The 22,201-nt window shown below is 40.7% G+C and overlaps 1 protein-coding gene across 2 annotated transcripts in view; it reads left to right on the forward strand.

Moving 5' to 3' along the window:
- Window positions 1–21,288, forward strand: part of adss2 (adenylosuccinate synthase 2) — a 29,246-nt gene extending 7,958 nt beyond the window's left edge. Inside the window, exons 2-13 of one of the 2 annotated variants that reach the window (XM_085182120.1) lie at window positions 2,499–2,601; window positions 4,370–4,438; window positions 4,531–4,581; window positions 4,769–4,835; window positions 11,012–11,119; window positions 12,698–12,779; window positions 12,899–13,025; window positions 14,101–14,255; window positions 14,653–14,777; window positions 15,418–15,515; window positions 15,772–15,921; window positions 16,031–21,288. In XM_085182120.1, the coding sequence (XP_085038246.1) occupies window positions 2,499–2,601; window positions 4,370–4,438; window positions 4,531–4,581; window positions 4,769–4,835; window positions 11,012–11,119; window positions 12,698–12,779; window positions 12,899–13,025; window positions 14,101–14,255; window positions 14,653–14,777; window positions 15,418–15,515; window positions 15,772–15,921; window positions 16,031–16,083 (1,188 nt within the window). In that variant the 3' untranslated portion in view covers window positions 16,084–21,288. The remainder of the gene's footprint in view (window positions 1–2,498; window positions 2,602–4,369; window positions 4,439–4,530; window positions 4,582–4,768; window positions 4,836–11,011; window positions 11,120–12,697; window positions 12,780–12,898; window positions 13,026–14,100; window positions 14,256–14,652; window positions 14,778–15,417; window positions 15,516–15,771; window positions 15,922–16,030) is intronic. The other variant, XM_085182121.1, reaches the window with a different exon arrangement.
- The last annotated feature ends 913 nt before the right edge of the window (window positions 21,289–22,201 follow it).

The raw sequence follows: 22,201 nt of genomic DNA on the forward strand, positions 1-22,201 counted from the left end.
TAATCTTATGTAATTATGTCTTTCAGAAGAAACTAGCAGTAGCGCGTGATAACGTAGGGATTGACTAATTGTCCAGTTAATTTAATGGCTAAGAGATGCATAGTTGCAAGATTAACCCATGTTTTTCCTTTCACATCAAAACATTTATCCCAGGTCAGAGTCGCATGATTCATTATTGCTAACAGCAAGGTCAGATTTTTCCTCAGGTCCTTTATCTATTGTCAAAAAGCTACTACAGCTTTAGTTTTGTCTCTTTTTTAATAATAATAATAATTTCTGTTATTGTTGAAGTATGTTTGCATAGCAGAGACCTTCTATTGTACCCTTAGAGCAGTAATCACACTACCCCTGCAGTTCCCAAACTAAAGGGCAGTAGGTGACCATCGTAAAAATTTGTGTCTTGTGATGGGTACGAGAAGCCGGTCATGGGACTGCTGGAAGACCGGAGTTCTTCGGTTCTCTGGGGGATGGGGTGAATCGTAAAAGTCATATCTAAAAAGGAGAGGCATCTGCCCCCCATCTGTTTCCCCTCTCCACCTTCAGGGTGCTGCTGTAGCCAGGAATAACTCCATGTGGCCAAAGCACATGCTGAGCCTGATTTATGTCCACAGGCTTCAGCACGATAGCCTAAGTTGAATAGGCACCGTGGGTTGTGAGTAGTGACGCAAGCTGCAGCAGAAAAAATGGATCAGGAGTTTAATTTTTCATCACAGCAAAAGAAAAAGAAATTTAAAAAAAATGAGGTACTTGCTTAAGTATCTGTTTGTTTCTCCCCTTCTTTTCTGTGTACCTTGTGTTCTTTTGTACCTTAACATCTGACTGATAAACATGAAGAAGAGAGGAGTAAAGCAGGTCAGATTGTGATGTTCTAGTCCAAGAACTCACTGTTCCTTTTCTGGGTTCCCCCATTTTTATCTCTAAAGTCAGATGTGCTAAATCATCTGCAGGCGTCTGTGCTACATCCTATCAGATTAACTCACAGAAGCATGATTAAATACAACAAGATTAAATGGTCTCTGCTTGTCTGAAATTGTAGTTTCCTTTAGCCAGTGGATGTCTTGTGCTGCAAACAAATTGGTGTACATATATAGTTCAGTACTGAGCGTCTACACACCGATGGCGATACTGCTTTCGCTTCTCAGAACCTGCACTTCCAAGAGTCCACAGCCTGAATGATTAGCTGATTTTGTTCTTGTCATAAATCTGTCATCACTATTGTGATTTATCATCACTATGGGGGTGGAGCAGGTCATCTACTGATCGGAAGGTTGGTGGTTCAATTCCTGGCTTCCCGTGGTTTGCATGCCAAATATCCTTGGGCAAGATATTAACCCCAAATTGCTCTCCGATGCATCCATCGGAGTATGAATGTGTGTGAATGTTACTTAGAAAGCACTTAGAACAATGTGCTTGTGTGAATGGGTGAATGCACAAGTTGTGTAAAGCGCTTTGAGTGCTCAGAAGAGTAGAAAAGTGCTATTTAAGAACCAGTCCATTTACCATTTACTATTATCATAAAAAAACTGATGAGGTTCTGTTTTCTCACCGACTTAGCTGTCAGGTAGATAGCGTCGTCTTGTTAAGCGTGAGGAGTTGGCCTTTTATACATGTCAAAGTCAGTTTAAGTGTTGGCGAGCGTTGCTGCAAATGTGAACAGTGTTTGTATAAAGATGCACAAAGTCTGATGAGCTATTATAAGTGTTGTTGCTTTGCCTCGCTAGTTAAAGACTTAAAAATTAAAAAATCTGAGTGTGGAGTTGGAAAGAAGTAGCATTAGCATATCCTTTTTTCTTGCTTGTAATCTCTGCTCAACTGTAGAAGATTATTGGGGCCATATAAACTGCTAATAAGGCTCAATAAACAAAAAAGACAGATTATGGTTAATATAGGCACCAATTTTGACAAGAAAAGGACTGAAGAGCTTGTAAAGCCCTATATAAATATAAATTTTGAGTATTAGAACCTGTAGACAAATTGCATATTGTTACGCAAATATTATAAACTTCAGTCTAGCTTTTACTTTTGTAATCACAGCTTGTTGTAAGGAGGGGTGCAATAACTCGTTATTCCTCCAGCTTCATTTCCTTTCTTGGAGTACCATGTCCTTCAGGCATAACTACGAATATTCCTTTGTGTGTTTGTAGTTGTAGAGTCTTGACAGAACATGTCACTGTGTTTGGGTGTGCAGACTAGAGGATTATGAACGCGTTCTTACCACACATTACCAACAGTTCGTTTGACATGTCCTTCCATGCATCTGTCAGTAGGTTTATACTGGGTTGATACCTCTGCTTTCTGACCTCAAAGTAAGCAGAAGTTTCTAAGCAACAGCGCAGAGCAACACATACCCTAACAGGCAGCGCTTCGGGGTTTGTGTATGATGCTTGTTGCTTCTCGCCAAACTATTTGGCTTTTCAAAACAAAGTTGGAGAGCCTCCTCTAGTTTCTGTTTGGCTTTAGTCATCAGTTTCTGTTTTTTTCCCCCTCTCTCCCTGCAGGGTGGCAACAACGCAGGACACACAGTGGTGGTCGACTCAGTCGAGTACGACTTTCACCTCCTACCCAGCGGCATCATCAACCCCAAGGTCACCGCTTTCATTGGTGTGTATCGCATGCAGAAATACACTTACATCGCTGCACGATACACACACAGTCCCTCGCTATTTTCTTCTTGAACTGATCGCGATCCCTTTTAGTTGGCTGCTCGTCATCGCTCATATAGCCTCCATCCTGACGACTCTTACAGCGAGTGCGATCGGCTTGACTCAGAGCCAGACTGCAGGCTATATCGTATCCACCCATCTGCAGTAATTTCATTAGCTAATGGATCCAACTTCTCCTTTAAGGCTTCCAGTCCCTCTACACATCTGCAGTTGACCACGTACAGTCTATCAATACTTAATACTGTTTCTGCTTTGTTTTTGCTTATGACTGTGGCACTCATATGTAGAGGCATATTTCTGTTTGTTGTGACACAATTTTGCCTCCTGTGTAGATTTTGAGAACGTCTCATTTAGTGAGCACATTCATTCTGACAGTGTCAAAAGAGCTTTTTTAATGCTTTTATAGCTAATTTCCTTGTTTCCCTATATTTAATTTGGTTAAAGTAATTACCCCATTGCCTCCACTTAATGAAGCTCCAGTTAAAAGCTAATTAGAGCCAGCTGTTTGAATACTCCAGTGAGTAAAGAAAGCTCTGCTCTGTCTCTTGGCATTACATTCAGGCACACCTAAGACTGCTTTCACAATGACGGGCGCTGACTTTGGTTTAGATGCAACTTACACACAGTCGAATGAAGCGACTCTGCCCACAAATGGGAACGATAAGCTTGTCTTCCAACTAAGTTAAAACATTTTCAGATGCAGGCTATCCTGTTTGGCCAGTTTTGCATTCAGGTTTGCTTCCACTGTGGTCTGAACAGCAGACAGTATAGAACAAACAACAGACAAAGCAAATTTGGCGTCACCTATTTGTATTTTGAACCATGATGCGATGAGTAATGGGTAGATCTGACTGAAACAAACACTGGTTGGTGCTCATGCAACAACTGTAACTGTACAAAAGTTTTGATTAGCCAGGACGAGTGTGTTCAAGGTCACAGAAACGTTCGATGCGACTATTCGCTGGAAACAAAAACACTTGTCTGTGAAAGTAACTGTCAGCTCTGGCCAGAAATGAGAAGCTGGTATCTAAACGCTTTGTGCCCTGGTCAGAGGAGAGATTTAAGATTCAGTAACACATCTGTTAGTGTCTGGGTTTCAGAGGTCACACTCTCTCCCCTCATTTGCCCTTAATTTTCACTCTCTCAGAGCACAAAGCTGCTTGATAGGGGCTGACTGCACAGTAACACCAGCAGGCTGAAGTTAATACAGTGGAGTGCTATAAAGACAGGGTTTAAATTTGATCAGGTTTATTTTAGTTCATCCAGAGTAATAAGCCTGGATTGGCCTCGATATCACTCCATAGAGCTACTCAGGACATCTCCGATCGACAGCATCACAAATGACAACAGTGTGAAACATAACATGTCAGAAAGTTTGACTTGTCTTTGTAGTAAGTTTTGTTTCTAATATCATTAATGAAGCCTCCGTTGTCCCAAAGCGTGACATTGTGGCGATGATAGAATTTTATACTACCTGTAATTTCTCTATTGTAGGAGAATCCGAACCTTCACTGTGGCATTGAAACCTTTTACTTTCGTATCAAAAGTCACTCTTCTTTCTTTAAACATAATTTTGGGTATTTTTTAAGGGATTGTAAACCAAAATAGGGCGCATGCTGATCGTTTACAGAGAAATAAACTCAGCTTTGACTCTTTTGATTTGAAACCAAGAACTGTAATGTCACATAGCTTTGTTTTTACATCAGGCAATGGTGTGGTGATCCATCTTCCAGGCCTGTTCGAAGAAGCAGAAAAAAATCAACGCAAAGGAAAAAGTGAGCGCTGTACTTACTTTTTTTTTTCTTTTTCTGAGCAAAACATGGTATTAGTTATCTGTGTGGAACTCACAGCATATATGCGTGTGTAGGTCTAAAAGGCTGGGAGAAACGGTTGATCATCTCGGACAGAGCACACATTGGTAAGTCCTCACAGATCTGCCCCTGGACTCGTTTACTTTAGAGAGTGTGCGACAGTTTGAATGCATGCAAGAAGAAGTGTGTGTGTGTGTGTGGGCGTGTGTGGGTGTGTATGTGTGTGTGAATGCGGGAGCTCTGCTTTCTTTGAGGTGTGTGAGTGTGTGTGTGTCCTCTCTCCCTCCTTCGCAGTGTTTGACTTCCACCAAGCGGTTGATGGCGTTCAGGAACAGCAGAGACAAGAACAAGCAGGCCAGAAGTAAGAAACCTGTTGCTTACAAACGGCTGCAATGTACACACAGCGTGCACACACTTTAAGTTTCAGGTACTCAGTATATTAGCAAACACAGCTTCAAACATTAAAGTTAGTCATTGATTGAATAAATGCCACTCCTTGTGTTCCTTATCTTGGATTGCGTTCTGTTTTCGGTATTCTTCTTTGCACTGAGTCATGCTTTTCTTTCTTTTTGTCATGTGAATCTTAGTTAGGCCTCTGGATAGTTTTGCAGTTTGCTGTCACAGGGTCAGGGTACTATTCCACATGTCACATGCCAGCTGTAGCTGCTGGTGGTGCAACGGATCACGGTTGATCCGAAATCCGAACCGATCCCACTCCACGGTTCGGTACGCACGTGATCCGAAGATTCGAAAAAGAAAAAAAAAGTATGCGTATGGTGCGCGTGGTGGGTCTGTGGGCCAGCGCTAGCGGTCCAAGTGGCGGAGCAGAGTAGTTTGCGGCATTTAAGCAGCTCTTTGCTGCCCAATCCAACCGGGCTAAAGATATTACAAAAGCTACTGGGGTGTTTAGCTGCAGACGGGAAGCCGTATTCCGTTGTGCAAAACAAGGGTTTTAAACTGTGATAAACGTGCTTGAGCCACGCTATGATATCTCGTTGCGCGTCCACTTCAGTGACAAGATCGTTCCAAGCATGTATGCACAGGAGAAGTTTAAAGTTATGGCTGAACTGTCCCAGGCATCTTCTGTTGCCCTAACTACAAATGGGTCGACCTCCAGGTCAACGTAAAGCCACGTGACCGCTCGTTATATCACAGTGGAGTGGTAGATACAAAGCCCTGTACTGCCCTATAGATTACATTTGATTAGATGAAACTTTATTTATCCCTCGGGTGGGTTCCTCCAGGAAATTCAGTTTCCAGTAGCACAGCACCGACAGAAGTTGCAGAATGTGAGCAGAAATATACCATATATACACATATATAAATACAGAGAATACAAAAGGGATAAATACAATAAATAGGAATAAGAATACACCGTTGGATATTAACAAAAACTATTGCACAGTGAAAAGGCACTACAGCTTACTTGTTCCCCCCTCCTTTGTACCCGTTTCCCCTCCCTCTCCCCTCCAGCGAGGAGTTAAACAGTTTGATGGTGTGTGGGACAAAGTTATTTTTAAGTCTGCTGGTCCTTGACTTTGGGAGCAGCAACCTCTCACTGAACAGACTCCTCTTGTTGTTTATGGCCGTATGCAGAGGATGCAGAGGATGCCCAGCATGGTCCATAATGTCCATATTGCACCTTAATTTGTTTTTATATAAGTGCGTGGAATGAATCTTCAGTTGAATGTTTTTTAATAGGCAAAAAATACTTAAATAAGTAAATGGCGAGTTGAATTTTTGTCTTTTTTTTCTATTTTTGCTGATCCGAAAATTGATCCGATCCGTGACTTAAAACCGTGATCCGATCCGAACCGTGAGATTTTTGATCCGTTGCACCACTAGTAGCTGCTGAATGCGGTTAACAACAGTATGACTGTAAATCCAGGTAGAAGAATGTAACGGCAGCTTTGAACACGATCCCAGCACGTTGGATTTCTTCTATAAACATCTTAGTCTCCTTTCTTGTTTGGAAATAAACACGACATTGATCCTCACATACAAACTTGAAGCACTGACATTTTTTGTAATAACACCTAAAACTGCTCCCACCCTCGGCTTTGCAGAGCATCGTGGTGACTCTCGGCTCCATGCACACCTTTCATTTTCTGTGTTCTCATAGTGTAATTTTACACAAGGATCTCTGAACATCCACTCTGTGCGCTCATCACTAAACAGCTGAAAGGCAAAGAGACTAGATGGTGAACATCGTGGAGGATTTAGCAGCCAAAATGCCAGATATTTCCACGAGGAGTTAAAAGCGGATTATTGGACTTAATGTCATCCTGTTGCTGCTCGATGTGTAAATATTCAGCTGTTAAACAAAACAGCTTAAAACATAATATGTTAATGTTGTTTGTAGTCCGCCGGGAGGTTTAAACTGGGTAATTGCTGCCAAAGAGTGTTATAGTACTTTGGAAGATAAACCTCATTCACACAGACCTAGAGACCGGTCGACAACGTCCTCTGGCAAATTCCAAATTCCAGAAAATCTTTCATCGACAACTCGGTTGATCACATCTGCTTTTGTGTGATTTGGTTGCAGAGAAGGAACACACAAAAATCGCCTTGTGATTGCTTTATTCTCACTGCAGATGCAGTTTTCAGTTTCAGTTTTCTTGCTAATCACAGAATACACATTTTCCTCTAGACCGGTGGTTACCAGGAGGTCACTAACCGGTCTCTAGGCCTGCATGAATGGGGTTTAGCAGTCGATTTCACAGCAGCTGCCAGCAGCCTGTTGGGGAATGCATGATTTTCATTTGTGACCAGAGACCACGAGATGATTTCCCACAGGTCTCTAGGCTTGTGCAGGTGAGGCCTTAATGAAAGCATTTTTAATATTTCTTGCTGATGGTTTCAATAATAGGTTTGAGGGCCTTTGCAGTCTACTATTAATTTAATCCTCACAACAAACGGGAGTTTGTCTCGTCTAGTGTGGTTAGTTTGTGTCATTGTGTGACTTTGGCCATTTCATGGGTCAGTACAGACTGAAAGTAGTTTGTTAAATTGTAAAAGTCTCAGAAAATAAACCAGGATTTATTTGCATGAACAAATCTACAGACTCTTCTGTGTGCTCCCTCACCTGCACAGTTCATTTATTTTGTATGAATACCTTTAAACTTTGAGTTATTTTCCAATTTTGGGGTCAGAATTAGCTAGAGAAATCCTGTAAAATGTAACAGAACTATATTCATATATACAATGCTGTTTTATTCTGTATCTGAAAACATATGGATACATATCACAGAGCCCATTATATTATATATAGTAACTTAAAAAGATAGATATAGCATTTTCTCCTTTACTTATTCACACATAGGCTTATCTTTACTTTGCATGTGTGCACGAACATCTCTCCACAGTGACACTGTGCGTGTAACCTCAGCTTTCCTCTGCCTGGAGGCGTCCTCATGAGAAGTCGGAGGGCAGGCAGAGAGGAGCAGCCCTGCAGCTGGTGTCGTTTCTGTAGCGCGAGACAGAGTAGCACAGCTTCAACAAGTGACTAAGTAAAGCAGCAGGCTCCTGCTGACAGTCTGACTTCTAAACTCTCCACAAGGACACAAGCAATAAAATAGGTAGTAAAACAAGATATTCAATCATCTAATTCAGTACTCGCCCGGGCACTGCGTCATACTGATATGTGTGAGGAATATTATTCTAAGCCTGAGGAACATTCAGAATGCTAATCTAAATTCAGACCCAGCATACTCCTGTTAAAAGCAGCCACGGTCCCAAACTCACAGCCGGCTCACGTGTTTCTGAGAGCGACAGAGTGCATGTGCTTTAATGGCCGAGTCATTATGAGCTTTCAGCAGATTGCGATGTCAGGCTGGTGGATTTCCAGCATCTGCAGGCACGCTGTAGTGTAAGGTCTGCTGAAAGTCAGAGCAGAATACGATCACAGAACCAGGCAACACAATTCAGAGTGCTGGAATATCACAGCAGCCGGTGTTATATTGCTGATCTAACCTCACACATTTAGGTTAGTAACTCTCAATTTCATGTTATAATCAAGATTTGTAATCAAGATTATTCTACCATAAAATTAAAAGTGTCTGTAAAACAGTTCAAGGCTGGGATCTCTGTGCGACTGTGTGTCATAAATTTCATCTCTGACAAATTTAGCAACATTGCAAGTAAAAAAGAAACAAAAACTTTAATATTTCAATTAATATTGAAAGTTTTCTACAAATATTTGAAAAAAGATGATGCATCACTCATTCCCAGCTTTGCACTGCTGTAAGATCATTCATGAAATGGACATTAAGTTGCACACATTTAATTTTCCACTTGTCTAATATTTCTTTTCAAATTTTGTTGCCTCACTTTAAATGTAAAGTCTACTATTCTGCACTGTATTCAAACTTTGGGGGTGAAGCTCAAATTAAATCCAATTTAATTCCACTAAAATATCATGCTTTATATTGCACAGTTTTTTTTTTTTATCACAGCTTTTGTAGATTGGGCTCCCTTTGCCATCAGAAGTGACTTAATTGTTGTGGCACAGATTCCACAAGGAACTAGAAACACTCCTGCTGCTCTGTTTGAACTTCAGCAGTGTTGGGAAGGTTTCTTTTAAAATGTATTCCATTACAGATTACAGAATACATGCCCCAGAATGTATTCTGTAACGTATTCCATTACGTTACTCAATGAGAGTAACGTATTCTGAATACTTTGGATTACTTAATATATTATCATGCTGTTTACAACTACATGAATGTACTATTGCTGTGATTTATTACTGTTACTGAAGGTCCACGGCTCCAAACCGTAGTAAAGGGACCTCTGGCTAATACGGTGGGTTCTGTGTCGGGCACGTAGCCGAAAAATAGCTTTACTTTGTTGTCTGGGTCAACTTTGCTTGCGAGAGACAGAGAGAGGCGTTGAAAGGCTGCTCCAATGGAACTTATTGTTTTTGGAGGAAAACACGAACACGGTGTACAGTCGAGTCTTAATAGCTTACTTACAACTTGGCTCGTCAGGCACTCTTCTTGGCTGCAGTGGTTATTATTATATTTACATGCTTCCAGCTCCTGTTTCTGCTCGATGACAGCTCGTACTTTTCCTTTTTCTCCCTCCCTCGCTCACAGACACATAACGTGTATGGCAGTCCATTCTTCCTGCAGCACGGACTACACTGCCTATGATGCTACATTCTTTAGAGCTATACCTGTAGCATTCTGCCTATTAGCTTAGCACAACAACAACAAAAAGGCGCTCTCTCACCCAGGAAACACGCAGAGAGAGAGTCACCCTGTAACCATGGCAACCGTAACGGAACTACAGAACGTAGCTGTCAAACAAAACCCAAACAGTCCTGACCCGCCACAATATGAAACAGGGAAATACCGCCGCGTAATCCATGTATTTCAACAAAGTAACTGTATTCTAAATACCACCTTTTAAAACGGTAACTGTAACGGAATACAGTTACTCATATTTTGTATTTTAAATACGTAACGGCGGTACATGTATTCCGTTACTTCCCAACACTGAACTTCAGCAGGACATCTTGACCATGTCTGCTTGCTGAAATGCACTGAGTTGCTGCCATATAATTGGCTGATTAGATATTTGCATCAGTGAGCGGTTGAACAGAAGTACATAACAGAATAGCCAGTGAGTGTAGTGTGTCCGAGTTTGTTCCCAGTTGTACTTAAGAGTTCATCCCTTTTCAAACATCTCTGACAGTTGTATTTAAATAAGTGTTATTAAGATGTCAAATAATGCAATATTTCAGATAAAGCAAAAATGCGTTTAAAAATAAATCAAAAGTTTGTACGACTGGACTTTCCTTCTTACTTTCTTACATCTCTGGCAGAAACAGCTGACTTTTCACTCATGCACATTGGCACATATGGTTACTGGATACTACATGAGTTATATTGGCTGCACTGATGATGAAACGCAATAACTGTAGGGCATATTTATCTATTTCTGTTCTGTAGTTGCATGTAGGGTGTAAATATTCTGCTGTGCCAAGACTTCCTTTTAATAGGGCGTCTCATTAGAGGTACATGATGACATGGTAAGCTTTTGTATGTAGATGTGTATCTAGGTGGGCATGCTGTCTCTGTAGTAATTCTGTGGTGATAGCACGTCAGACTGTAATACTCTAGTGTGAGAAGATGCTTTCTGTCTGAGTTTATAATATTTTGGAGTCTGTAGAGAAGAAGCAAATGGCTCAGTGACAGTTAAACATCTGCATTTTGTCATTTTTCAGAGAATAAAAGTTTCCACATCACGAGTTCGGACTTGCTAGTCTGTGACTATAACTTGAAACCGTTTTAGGGATATTAAATGAGAGGTGGCAGGTCAAATGTTTTTTATGTTGTATTGTTTTAGAAACAGCGTAATGAACTTTTGTTCTTGTGAAAACCACTGAGCTGCTCCTTTTTCATTTGTGTGCAACTGTGCATGGCATGAAATGATTTTACAGTTTCAGAGTTCATGTTGTGGAGTAAGACTGCATGTAAATGCTGTTTTTTCTTTTTTCTGTGTTTCCTTCCCTCCTCTCTTGGCCTTGCTCAGCCTCGGGACGACAAAGAAGGGGATTGGTCCGGTGTACTCGGCTAAGGCGGCACGCTCCGGGCTCAGGATATGTGACTTGCTGGCAGACTTCACACAGTTCTCTGAAAGGTCAGTCCGACCAACAACATTATATATGTCACATCTACCTTTCAGAATAGAGTTTTGGAGACTGGAAAGGCCCACAGTCTATAAAGACTCAACATGCAGTGCTCGTTCACCCTGATCACTTTTGCATATCAGCAGCAGGAGTCTGGTTGTCTGGTAACTGTTGCTGTTGTGCCAGTATCACAAAAAAAGCTTTAGACCATAGTTTAGACCATAAATGATATAAAACCTGGATGCAACCACCGTGTTACCCATTGGTTAGTAAAATAGAGTGTTTCCACCATCGCCATCTAGTGTTTTGAAACGGCATGTGACCAACCAGTGGGTGAATCTGGCTGTGAAAACGCAAGCCTGTGAAAGTTGCTAGCTAATGAGCCTACCCTGGAGAATCCTCCTGACTTCTACTTTCCAAAATGAACTCCAGGTTTTATTCAGTGTAATCTTAAACCAGTGATCGAGTCCGTAAAGTTATCAGGAAAGCATTCACAGAGCTCACAGAGGAAGGCAGCTGAGGGTCACTTTCCCACAGACGTCCACCAGTGGATTTGCCCCATTAATAAGTAAATGTAAATGAGACATTGAGTCTCAACGGGACTGTCTCTGTAAGTAAGGGTTAAATAAAATATCTTATCTTTACTTTTCAGAAGCTGAAGTTGGTGTGAAGCTGGTTGTTTAGTTTAGTTTCAGGTGGACTGGTTTGCAATTTAAATATGTTGCATTAATAAACAACTGTAGAAGCGAAACAAAAATAAAGTTGAACTGTTTTAACACATTTCATTTCTACAGTCACCGCTCAGCCTACCCTGACAGCGACGCTGTCACTATGCAAAGGTTTAAGATTACTAATTAATTAAAGGCTGAGTAGTATTTTATATCTTTTGAACCACCGAGCTCAGAAATTTTAACTGGCCGACGAGCCTTTTTTTGGTGCCATAAACTCAGGAACTTTTACTGGAAGCAGATCTAAGCAGGTGCTCGGATGAAATCCAGCTCTGTAAGTTGTTTTGCTTACTCAGAGTTGAAATTCAAGATGGTTCAGCTGTTATGGTTATCTCATGGTGGTTTTGAATACTTACAGGAAGAATTTTACAACTTAGGTTACGGTTATGCAAAGTGATTCATTAAAATAAAGTTTCCAAACAGTTGCTACCTGCTATAGTAACTCATTGTGATTAAGGAATCAACCCCAAAGTATTCACACAGACCAACAGAAATCTGCTAGTGTTATTTAACTATAATCATTATTCAAGTGAAAAGCACAAGTGGACATGTCACAGTATGGGAGGGGAGTTTTATGGAGGGTAATATCTTTATCTCATATGTATTCTTTTAATAATTATTGGAGGTAGAAGAAAATCAGTTTGATTGCACAGGCCTAGTAGGTAACACCATGATAGACATTCGAATTTCTATGCTAAACCCTTCTACTTTCACTGACCTCCTTCAAAGGGTTGATCTCTTCATGAATGTGGCCATTCCTGGTTGTTCCTACTTCCCCACCAGAAAAGGAGGGGGGAAATATGAAAAGTGTTACCAAGGTGCATGAATGATTGAAATAAATCAGAATCATTTTTGTTGCAGGTATAAAGCTTTGGCCCAGCAGTACCAGTCTATGTACCCCACTCTAAAGATCGACATAGACGGAGAGCTGCTCAAGTTAAAGGTAATAAAACTAAAAGGAAATCTGAAAACATTTAGCTGTGCTCTTTGCAGATCTCCCTGTATTTTATTTATTATTTATGTTGGGTTTTTTGCTGTTTATTTATTTATTTTTTATTTTAGGACTATGTTGAGCAGATCAAGCCTATGGTAAGAGATGGTGTGCACTACATGTACGAGGCACTTCATGGTCCTCCTAAGAAAATCCTGGTGGAAGGAGCCAATGCAGCGCTGTTGGACATCGACTTTGGTCAGTAAATCAGTGTTTACTTCACTTCTTTGTTTCTTTGTGCTAACCTGTAGTGTCAGTATAAATCTTGTTTCTGACTGCAAAGTGCTGTTTAGTGCACCCACGGTGAGCTGATGACGTTGTCCAAGAAACACTTAAAGCTTTGCGATGCTCTTTGCAAAAGCCTGCATGGAGCTCAGGGTAGGGACGACGGTAAGTTTAATCGTTATTATTGCGCTTTGTGCATCTGGGCTTGGCGTGCACAATCACAAGTTCAACCCACTCACCTGTGCATGAGCACGGAGGCACCCTGAGTCTATCGGTCAGTTGATCAGAATTAGAGGGCCTCTTTAACTGTTCTCATAAGACTTTAAAGTATGACAATTTGATTGTTCCTTTCATTAACCATAATATCTCTCTGTAAGAGCACAAACCTGTCATTGAGAGCAGATTAAATTACAGTCAAAGTTCAACATGATCCAGAGACGATGCCTGTAGTTTCTGTGGTGTCAGAGCGAAACACATCCCCTCTTTCTGACAGATCTACACATGATCAGAACATGTCACATGGGTGTCGGCGTTTACATAAAGAGCACTTTGACAGGACACGTTTGATGGTTTAGACACCAAAACTGCTGTTTGATTACACAACAGTCTCTCCTCACAATGGGATTACCTCCATGTCAGCAGCCTCCAGCAACTGGTTTTGTGATCCCAGCACTTATTTGCTTTTAAAATTTTCCAAGCATGTCATTTCTCTGATTGATTGTTCTGTTTGTGTCGGTCTGTCTGTATGTTTCCTAAGGTACAACCGCAGGTCTAATCAGACAGAATGACAGATTAGGAAAATTACTTTAAATTTAACTGAGTGTCACGTAGAAGCCATCTGGTTTCTAGTCCAGTCACAGCTTGTTTTGCAGGATTTGTCACAAATCTCTGGACAAATATGAAAGCCTTTGTACGTGTACAAATCAGTACAAATCAGGACACTTGTTAAAACAAGCCTGCGATGACATCACCTTTTCAGAGCTCACACCAGTAAAGGAGATGTGACATGAGAAAGTATGACCCGACTTCACCTCTGGTGTCGTTGCAGGAACGTACCCGTTTGTGACGTCGTCCAACTGCACGGTGGGCGGGGTGTGCACGGGCCTCGGGATGCCGCCTCAGAACGTCGGCGAGGTTTATGGGGTCGTCAAGGCGTACACCACAAGAGTGGGCATCGGTGCTTTCCCCTCAGAGCAGAAGAATGTACGAGCACACACCGATACGAAATATAGACACGATAAAAGTTTGGTTCAGATCGGGTTTTATTTTTAATAAGCACGACTTCATATTTCACATCGAGAATTAAAAGCTGCACGTTACATACACATTAACTGTTTCGTACATACAGTATCTACTGTGTCTGCATGGTTAAAACATGGCCTAATCACTTAATTTGTCTGTGTGAAATATGAGTAGATTTTCAAATAGCACCACCTGGAGGAGTTTTGCCACACTGCCAGCAGTAAAGCAGCTGTAGCTTAGAATTCGTTTCAAAGATTTAGAGACAAATTTAGAGTATTTTTGTTTTCTGCAATTGCAAACATTTACAGAAAACCTGCATAAGAACTGATGTTCAAGTTTAGACTCTTGTTTTCATTAGGAGATCGGAGACCTGCTGCAGACTCGAGGGAAGGAGGTCGGCGTGACCACGGGCAGAAAACGACGGTGCGGTTGGCTGGATCTGGTGCTCATCAAATATGCACATATGATTAATGGCTTCACTGCGTGAGTTTTAAATATTTTTTTTTATATATTTTAAGAGAAAAGAAGGTATTTTATAGTAGAGTCACAACTCCAGTTAGGATGCTTGGGCACCTTAGGGCAAAGTCGCAACACTTTGGCGAGTTTATGTCACTAAGCTGGTTTTGTGTCCCTACAGAAGGAAGTTTCTGTATCTTTGATTATTGTATCTAAACACTTTAGGACATCATGTAACCTGTTTATATGTTATATGATGTATTTAGAGGAAGAGAAGAAGAGAGGGAACTGCTCTGTTAAAAGCTTACGTGGATATAAGGGAGTTTTTCCTTCCCACTGTCGCCAAAGCGCTTGGTCATATGGTCAGGGATTTCTCTGTTATCTCTGTATTATTGTAGGATCTTGACCTTACTATACAAAGCACCTTGAGGCAACTGTTTTGTGAATTGAATTGAATATTGTGATGTGATGCTAATAAGTTTTAGGAAGACGGTGACTATTATAAATTTTTTAAAAAGTCTTGTTTTTCTTGTTTTCTGTCAGTTTTTCATCCTTTTTGTCACATTTTGTTTAAAGCAGATCTGTTTTATCTGTTTAGTGATTTGCTGTAAAAATATAAAAAGTATCTTTATCCAGTTGTTGTAAAGCTGTCCGTCTTCTCTTTCAGTTTAGCTCTCACCAAACTCGACATACTTGACGTTTTCACCGAGATCAAAGTGGGCATAGGGTACAAAGTCGACAACCAAACTATACCTCACTTTCCAGGTAAGGAAAAATTTGAACATGTGAGCTTTGTTAATGAATTTTGTTTTGCTTGGTAGACTTAAACTCGATCTGAGTAGGTGGAGAATCTTCTGCCTTCATGGGAGATCATCGGGCAGCCTTTTCTCTTCTTCCAGTCTATTTGATCATTTACAGAGAGCTCCGTTTTCAGAGAGAACACATCGATCTGTTGCTGTTGCCCTTCGAGTGATCCCTCCTGTCAAGCTAATGGTGTGATGCTGTTATTGATTTGTGCCAGCCAATCAGGAGGTGCTGCAGCGTGTGGAGGTTCAGTACGAGACCCTGCCCGGCTGGGACAGCGACACTTCGGCCGCTAGAAGCTTCGAGGAGCTGCCCGAGAACGCACAGAAATATGTTCGCTTCATTGAGGAGCATGTGGGAGTGCCTGGTAAGAAGTCACGCATGGAAGTGCAAGAACTGATGAGCAGCTTTTTAAATTGATAGATTTTCAGTATTTCCCCTAAGATGATTGCTTCTTCTGCTTCTCACCTCATCAGTCAAATGGATCGGAGTAGGGAAGTCCCGGGAGTCCATGATCCAGCTCTTCTAGACAAATGGAAAGAAACACAGCCTACCTACCTGTTTTAAACCTCCAAACAAAGACGCCACCGTCATCAGACTGTGCCGGACTGGACTTCTCCAGTCTGTTTGGATTTTTAACAGTTTTAAACTTTATTAAAACAGCATCACAAGGCGCTCTGCTAACATTGCAGCGTTTTGTTTCATATACAACACACTGGGCAACACCAGCTGCCATCAGGTGAGGGCGTGAAGGAACGGCCACGAGACACGCAGGCACCGGATCGCTCGTTTGGTTGAACACATTGTTTGACTGTATTTTGGTTGATCTATGCTGTGATTTTAACGCGCTGTGTTTTCCCCCTCAGCACTTTAGATGCTTTGGACTGTATGTGCTTTATGTTTTATTCTTCCAGGTGTACGGCGCATCCTCACATGATAAAGGGATCGGTTTATATTTTAAATGTGTCTTTCTGTGTTCTCAGTGTTAAAACTTGCCTTGTCATTCAACTCCAAAAAAACAAAAACAAAAAAAAAACTAGCTTTTAAATTTTTTCCGTAGCTAGCGGTTGCTTCCACTGATCGCTGTGGGAACGCTCGACTTTTAAGGATTAATCTCAGCAGGTGAGCTCTCCTCTAACCACTAACAGGCACAGAAATGTTAATGTAACTTAGATTTTTGAAGTAAACAAATCAAATTAGTCTGTCAGCACTTTTCCACGCCTCACATTCTTGTGATTAATGTTTTGTCTTTGCACTGTTAGCACATTGTTCTGGTAACATGGGATGAAGGCAATGATTCGATGTATGCTGTCTTTTTTTTTTTTTGCCCAGTTTTCTGCAAGACTGTAATTACTAAAGTACCTGAAGCCAAAACATGGAGTTCCACAGTCTTGATTTAGAGTACTGCATTGAATCCCCACCTTAGTGGATGACGACATTGTTTGCATTTACAGTTCTGTGCAATGAAGACATTTTGTGTGTTGGATCAAAAGGTGATCATGAGAAGAGACACAAAAAAGTTTCAGCTTTTATTCAGTATCCATTAAATAAACTTTAGGTTTCCTGTTTCTTCACTGGTCAGGCCTTTACAGGATTTTACTGCACCATCGTGTAGTTGTCAGATTTGTTGGGGTTTTCAGGTTTTTAAGTGCATGGTCATTATGTATCCTGCTGAAGTCCTTTGTTGAGGTGGTGGTGTGCTTTGGATTATTATCTTGCCACATAATAAAGATCCTCCTGATTATTTTGGATGAATTTCTTTGTAAATTGTCAGAGTATGTTTTTGGAGACTTCTTCATTCATTTTGCTGCTGCAGTCGTGATCAATGAAAGCGACGGAGCCCAAGCCATGACAGCACCTCCACCGTGCTTTATAAATGAGCTTGTATGTTTAGGATCATGAGCAGATCCATGCTTTTCTGCAGACACTGGCCTTTCTATCTATATGGTAGTAGTTAAGCTTTGTCTCATCAGTCCATAAAGCTGTTCCTTAACTGATGGTGCTCATCTGTACAGTTTTGTAAATTGCAATCCTGTTTTTTGATTTTTGCTGCTGGTGAGTGGTTGGCATCTTGCAGTGTGGCCTCTGCATTGCTGTTCTCAAAGTCTCATTAGTGTTTTGGGGGTTTTCTTGCTGCTTTCACCATTTGTGTTTTATCAGCTCTTGTTTTTTGTTTTGTTTTGTTTTTTTTTAGCTTGGACAGCCATTTAGATGCCTGTTGCTCTGTACATCATTTCTTTTTCAGGACAATCCAGATACTTTTACTGGCTTTGCTCAGCTTCTTTCCACTTTCTCAGCTTCAGAATAACATGCTTTTCTCACTGGTCTTCATGTTGGTCTACCCAGAGGTGAAAGCTTAAGCTGAGAGGAGATATCCATGATTAAACAATGGACCTTGTGGAACAATACTGTACCACAAACTCACCCATGGTTAGCTGTGGGGGGAAAAAAACTATAACTTTAGAAAAAAGTGAAGAAAAATGCAGCTGTGAAATGAGTGTGAGTAACAGGAAACATGCTGTATGAATGTGTGAGCAGTTTAAACATTTTGGTCAGTCCAGCTCAAAAACATCTGTGCCTATTTGAAGTCTGGAAGAAAAGCTGTGACTGTGTAGGTTTAGAGACTTAAGTGTCACAGAATCTGAGCAAGCTTCACCATTAAATTAATGTTTAAATATGTACAAAACCCAGTGGTGTTTAAAATTCTCAGTAAAGCGTGAATATAAAATTAGACTTGAACGTGGACTTACTCTCTGTGCAAACTTGCAATAAGGGAGTCGAAGAATAACGTCTAAGCATCTATGTTGGGCTACTGATGTAAGATATCACTGACATCAGAGTGACTGAGTCACTGACTGCACACAGAGGTTGGTTTGATCTTCCAAGAATTGTGACGACATTTTCTGGAGAATTAATTGATCAGTGCGCAGCGATTTTGTAAGTTAAACTTAACCTGCTCCTGGTTATAGAGTCTAACACAGCTGTCATGAAGCAAGAGGCAGGATGCACCCTGGACAAGTCGCCAGTCCATCACAGGGCCAATACTTAGAGACAGACAGCCGCTCACACTCACATTCATACATATGATCAATTTAGAATCACCCATTAGCCTAACCCCATGCATGCCATTGGACAACAGAGAACCCAAATGGACGATGTGAGGCCCAGACTGTGCCGCTCATCTAGATGTAAATACCAGGAAATAAAAGCTGAAACTCTGATCTCTCTTCTCATGTTCATCATTCAATCTCACACACAAATGTCTTCAGTGCACAGCAAAAACAAGTTAATGCTGTATGCTTTTAAACTTGTGTCTGCACTGATCAAGAGTGAAACCGGGCTGCTCTTGTTGGACTTGGAGCTAATAATGAATAACATTACTTTTACTGAGACAAAGCTGAGTTGGTGTGCATACAAAGAATGTCAGAGCAATGAAAATCAGAAAAATGGTATACGTGCCCACACAGTACTAGCAAGCTGGGTAAAACTGCAACAGTTTCTGAAAGGTATTATCCCTGTGCTATTTAATATACTGTGTCTACATGGCGTATTATTACTTACGATAGCTACGTATGGTTACATATTTGGGAATGTTCACGTTCTGCCATGAGTTGGATTTAATACAGTACTGTAAATGATGCAGAAACAGCTCTGATTTTGTTTGTAAACCTAAATTTGAACACTGTTTCTTTTTTAAAGGTGTTGTTAAAGAAAACAGTCCAGCGTGAACTGATACAGTGACTTCAATGGGTCTTCTTTTAAACTGAATAAAAAAATAAAATAAAGGGGTCTGTAAATTAAAAAAACAACAACTATATAGTTTGTCTACAAGGTGATTTGGCTTTTGAGGCAAAAAAGGGTGAATGAAACAAGAATCTGGATCTGGCAACCAGACCTCAGAGGAGATGTGAGGTCACAGCAGGAAAAATGGTAACGTGTCTAATCCTGCGTTCATATTTCTTACTCCAACGTGGGCGTGCTCACAGACCGATGCAGCGAGGCCGCCGCGACAGCTGCTTTAGTAGCCGCATTGTTTGAATTGCGTTAATCAGGTGGAGATTCCACGTATGGGTATAAATGAACAGTTCAGATCGGTTTGCTTTGTGCCATCATCAGAGTGTATTTAACATCATCTGCAGCCATTCTGTCGAAGGTTTAAAGGAAGCAGCTGATGCAACATTTTCCCACTTGGTTCAAACGTTGCAGCATGAACGTGGTGGTAGTCTTCCACTTTGTTGTGTAAATCGGCTTTATTTATTGTTTGATCTCATCTTAAGATGTCTGGATTTGAATGTTGAAAGAGTTTTCATGTTACTACGTAAAGCTCTTCCATAACGTTGTGGCTCAGACACACTTTTAAAACAAGTGTGACACCTTGTACCTCCCTCCACATCGTGTGTGAATCGAGTCTCTGGATGTAAAAATATTTCAGGACACTGGGATAATATTTTCTGGAAAACATGATGACGTTGTGTGGCAGTACTTCATGTTTTAGTTTGTGAGCATTTGTGATGATATGATGAGAAATGTTCAATCTTCCTTAATCTCGCAATAGCCAAAAACAAAAACCCCAAATACTAAGAGTTCTTGGATCCAGATCTGGACCTACTCCAGAAGTTAATCACTTTTAATATTTTGAGCAATCCTGCTAACAAACTGAACCCATTGCATAACCTTCTTGGCAATCACAGGAAAAAAAGAGAAAGCAGAGGTCTTAATTATCCCCAATTTTTATCCTAATGAGGTGTCGATTCATGGAAGGATGGTGCAGACGGAGTTTAATCATTTTCGCAGCAGCTTTAAAGCTGAGCTGTTTTAAAGCTCCCAGGGTTGAGTTTTGATGTTATTTACAAGCTGGACGAGGTGCTTCGACATGAATGAATCGACTTGACATGAATGTAGCATTTAATCAGACCTCAGAAAGCTCACAGAGCAAATAACGCCTGTGTTTACAGGCTACACATGACATGTAAACAAAACTTTACGAGTACAATTCAGTTGAATCTCCCTTTAATGAGCTGCAGGTGGCTGCTCTGATCCAAGGTGAATGTTGGAAATTTCACACAGAGAAATAAAATTTACAATTACGAGGAATACTCTGTGCTCTGTATTTTTAAAACCACCCTTTTCCAAAGCAAAATAATTAAACTGGTGATGGAAGTTATATGATACTGTATATAATCTGCCTCTCATCTGGTGTCCTAAACATTGCACTTATAAAGTGAGGACATTTAAAAAAAAAAAAAGAAATTGTATTTTTTGTGTTTCTGTTGTTTGTGACTCACTCAACGAAAGTTGCTTTTTCCTCATATACTCTTATAAGCAGAAAAATGGTTTGATTTGATTTCCTGATTGTCTCCTGCTTCTGTCTGTCCACAGCAGATGTTGGCACGTTTGCTCTCATGAACTCTCTGAGCCTTTATTTCCTTTTTCTTAACAGCAGCTCTGACTTTTTTTTCTTCCAGCTGCTGTTTCGAGCGAACTTTTATCCCTTTACTTGTCCAAACTGCCTGAATCATAAACAGACTAAATGGCTGCATGCGCACAATGTTCACACGAAACCTTACCATGTTACACTGCCTCTTTTTGTCCTTAACACTTTTAAACACAGTTTTCCTTTTCAGGTTATAAAAAAAAGTCTCCACATCTTGATATTCCTCCTGTACTGCTGGTGTATTTTGTGACTTTGGGATCTTGACTGGAATTTCAAATAAAGTTCTTCGGGTTTAAACAACATTTTGCTGCAGAGTATTTCTTCAGATCTGAGGAATGTCTGGCACCGATTAAAACCAGATTTTATTAGACCTCTCTGTCAGTGTGATCTTATAAACTTTAAATCTTGAAGTTTTGCTTTTAACCTTGATGGATTCTTGCATGTTTCTTCTAATTTTCATTCATAAGACACCTTGGCCTGGAAATTTTCCTTAATTTTGAAGGCTGTCAGGTGATTTTTTTCCCGGGGGGGGGGGGATACATCTGATGTGGGCATACATCTCTTGTATTTTTTGTGTTATGTTTGTATCACTTTACTTTGTGTGTGTGTGTGTGTGTGTGTGTGTGTGTGTGTGTGTGTGTGTGTGTGTGTGTGTGTGTGTGTGTACATGTTTACATATCCTTGTGGGGACCAAACATTGGAAGATTACTTGTGGGGACCAACAGCCCTTATGGGGACAAAGTCCCCGTTCCCATAAGTTAAGTCCCATAAGAATTTTTAAGACTCAAAGCATAGTTTTAGTGTCAGGATTACAATTAGCTTAGATGGCTATACAAAGTTATCACAGTGTTTCCAATTATCAAGAACTGGAGTGACAAATTCAAAGAAGACACTCTGTACAGAAACAACATTGGGAGAGGTAGAAAGTGAAAGATTTCAAAGACTCTGGACAGAAAACTAGTGAGAGATTTGTCTAAAGACCCCAGAACAGCTGCAAAGATACTCGTTAATGTTTTGCCAACTCAAGAATGTAGTCTCAAAAAGGCAACAGGAGTGGGCTGTGAGGTTGCAGATCAGTAAAACCTTCACCTGTGGAGAAGAGAGACCATCACACCTTGAAGTAGGACAACCTGGACAAAACTCATGTACTGGAACGTATTGGAAGGACGTTCTTAATTAATTAAGAAGAATGGGATTGCTCAGTAGATGTGTG

This window comes from Neolamprologus multifasciatus, chromosome 13, assembly GCF_963576455.1.
Source record: "Neolamprologus multifasciatus chromosome 13, fNeoMul1.2, whole genome shotgun sequence".
NCBI lineage: Eukaryota > Metazoa > Chordata > Actinopteri > Cichliformes > Cichlidae > Neolamprologus > Neolamprologus multifasciatus.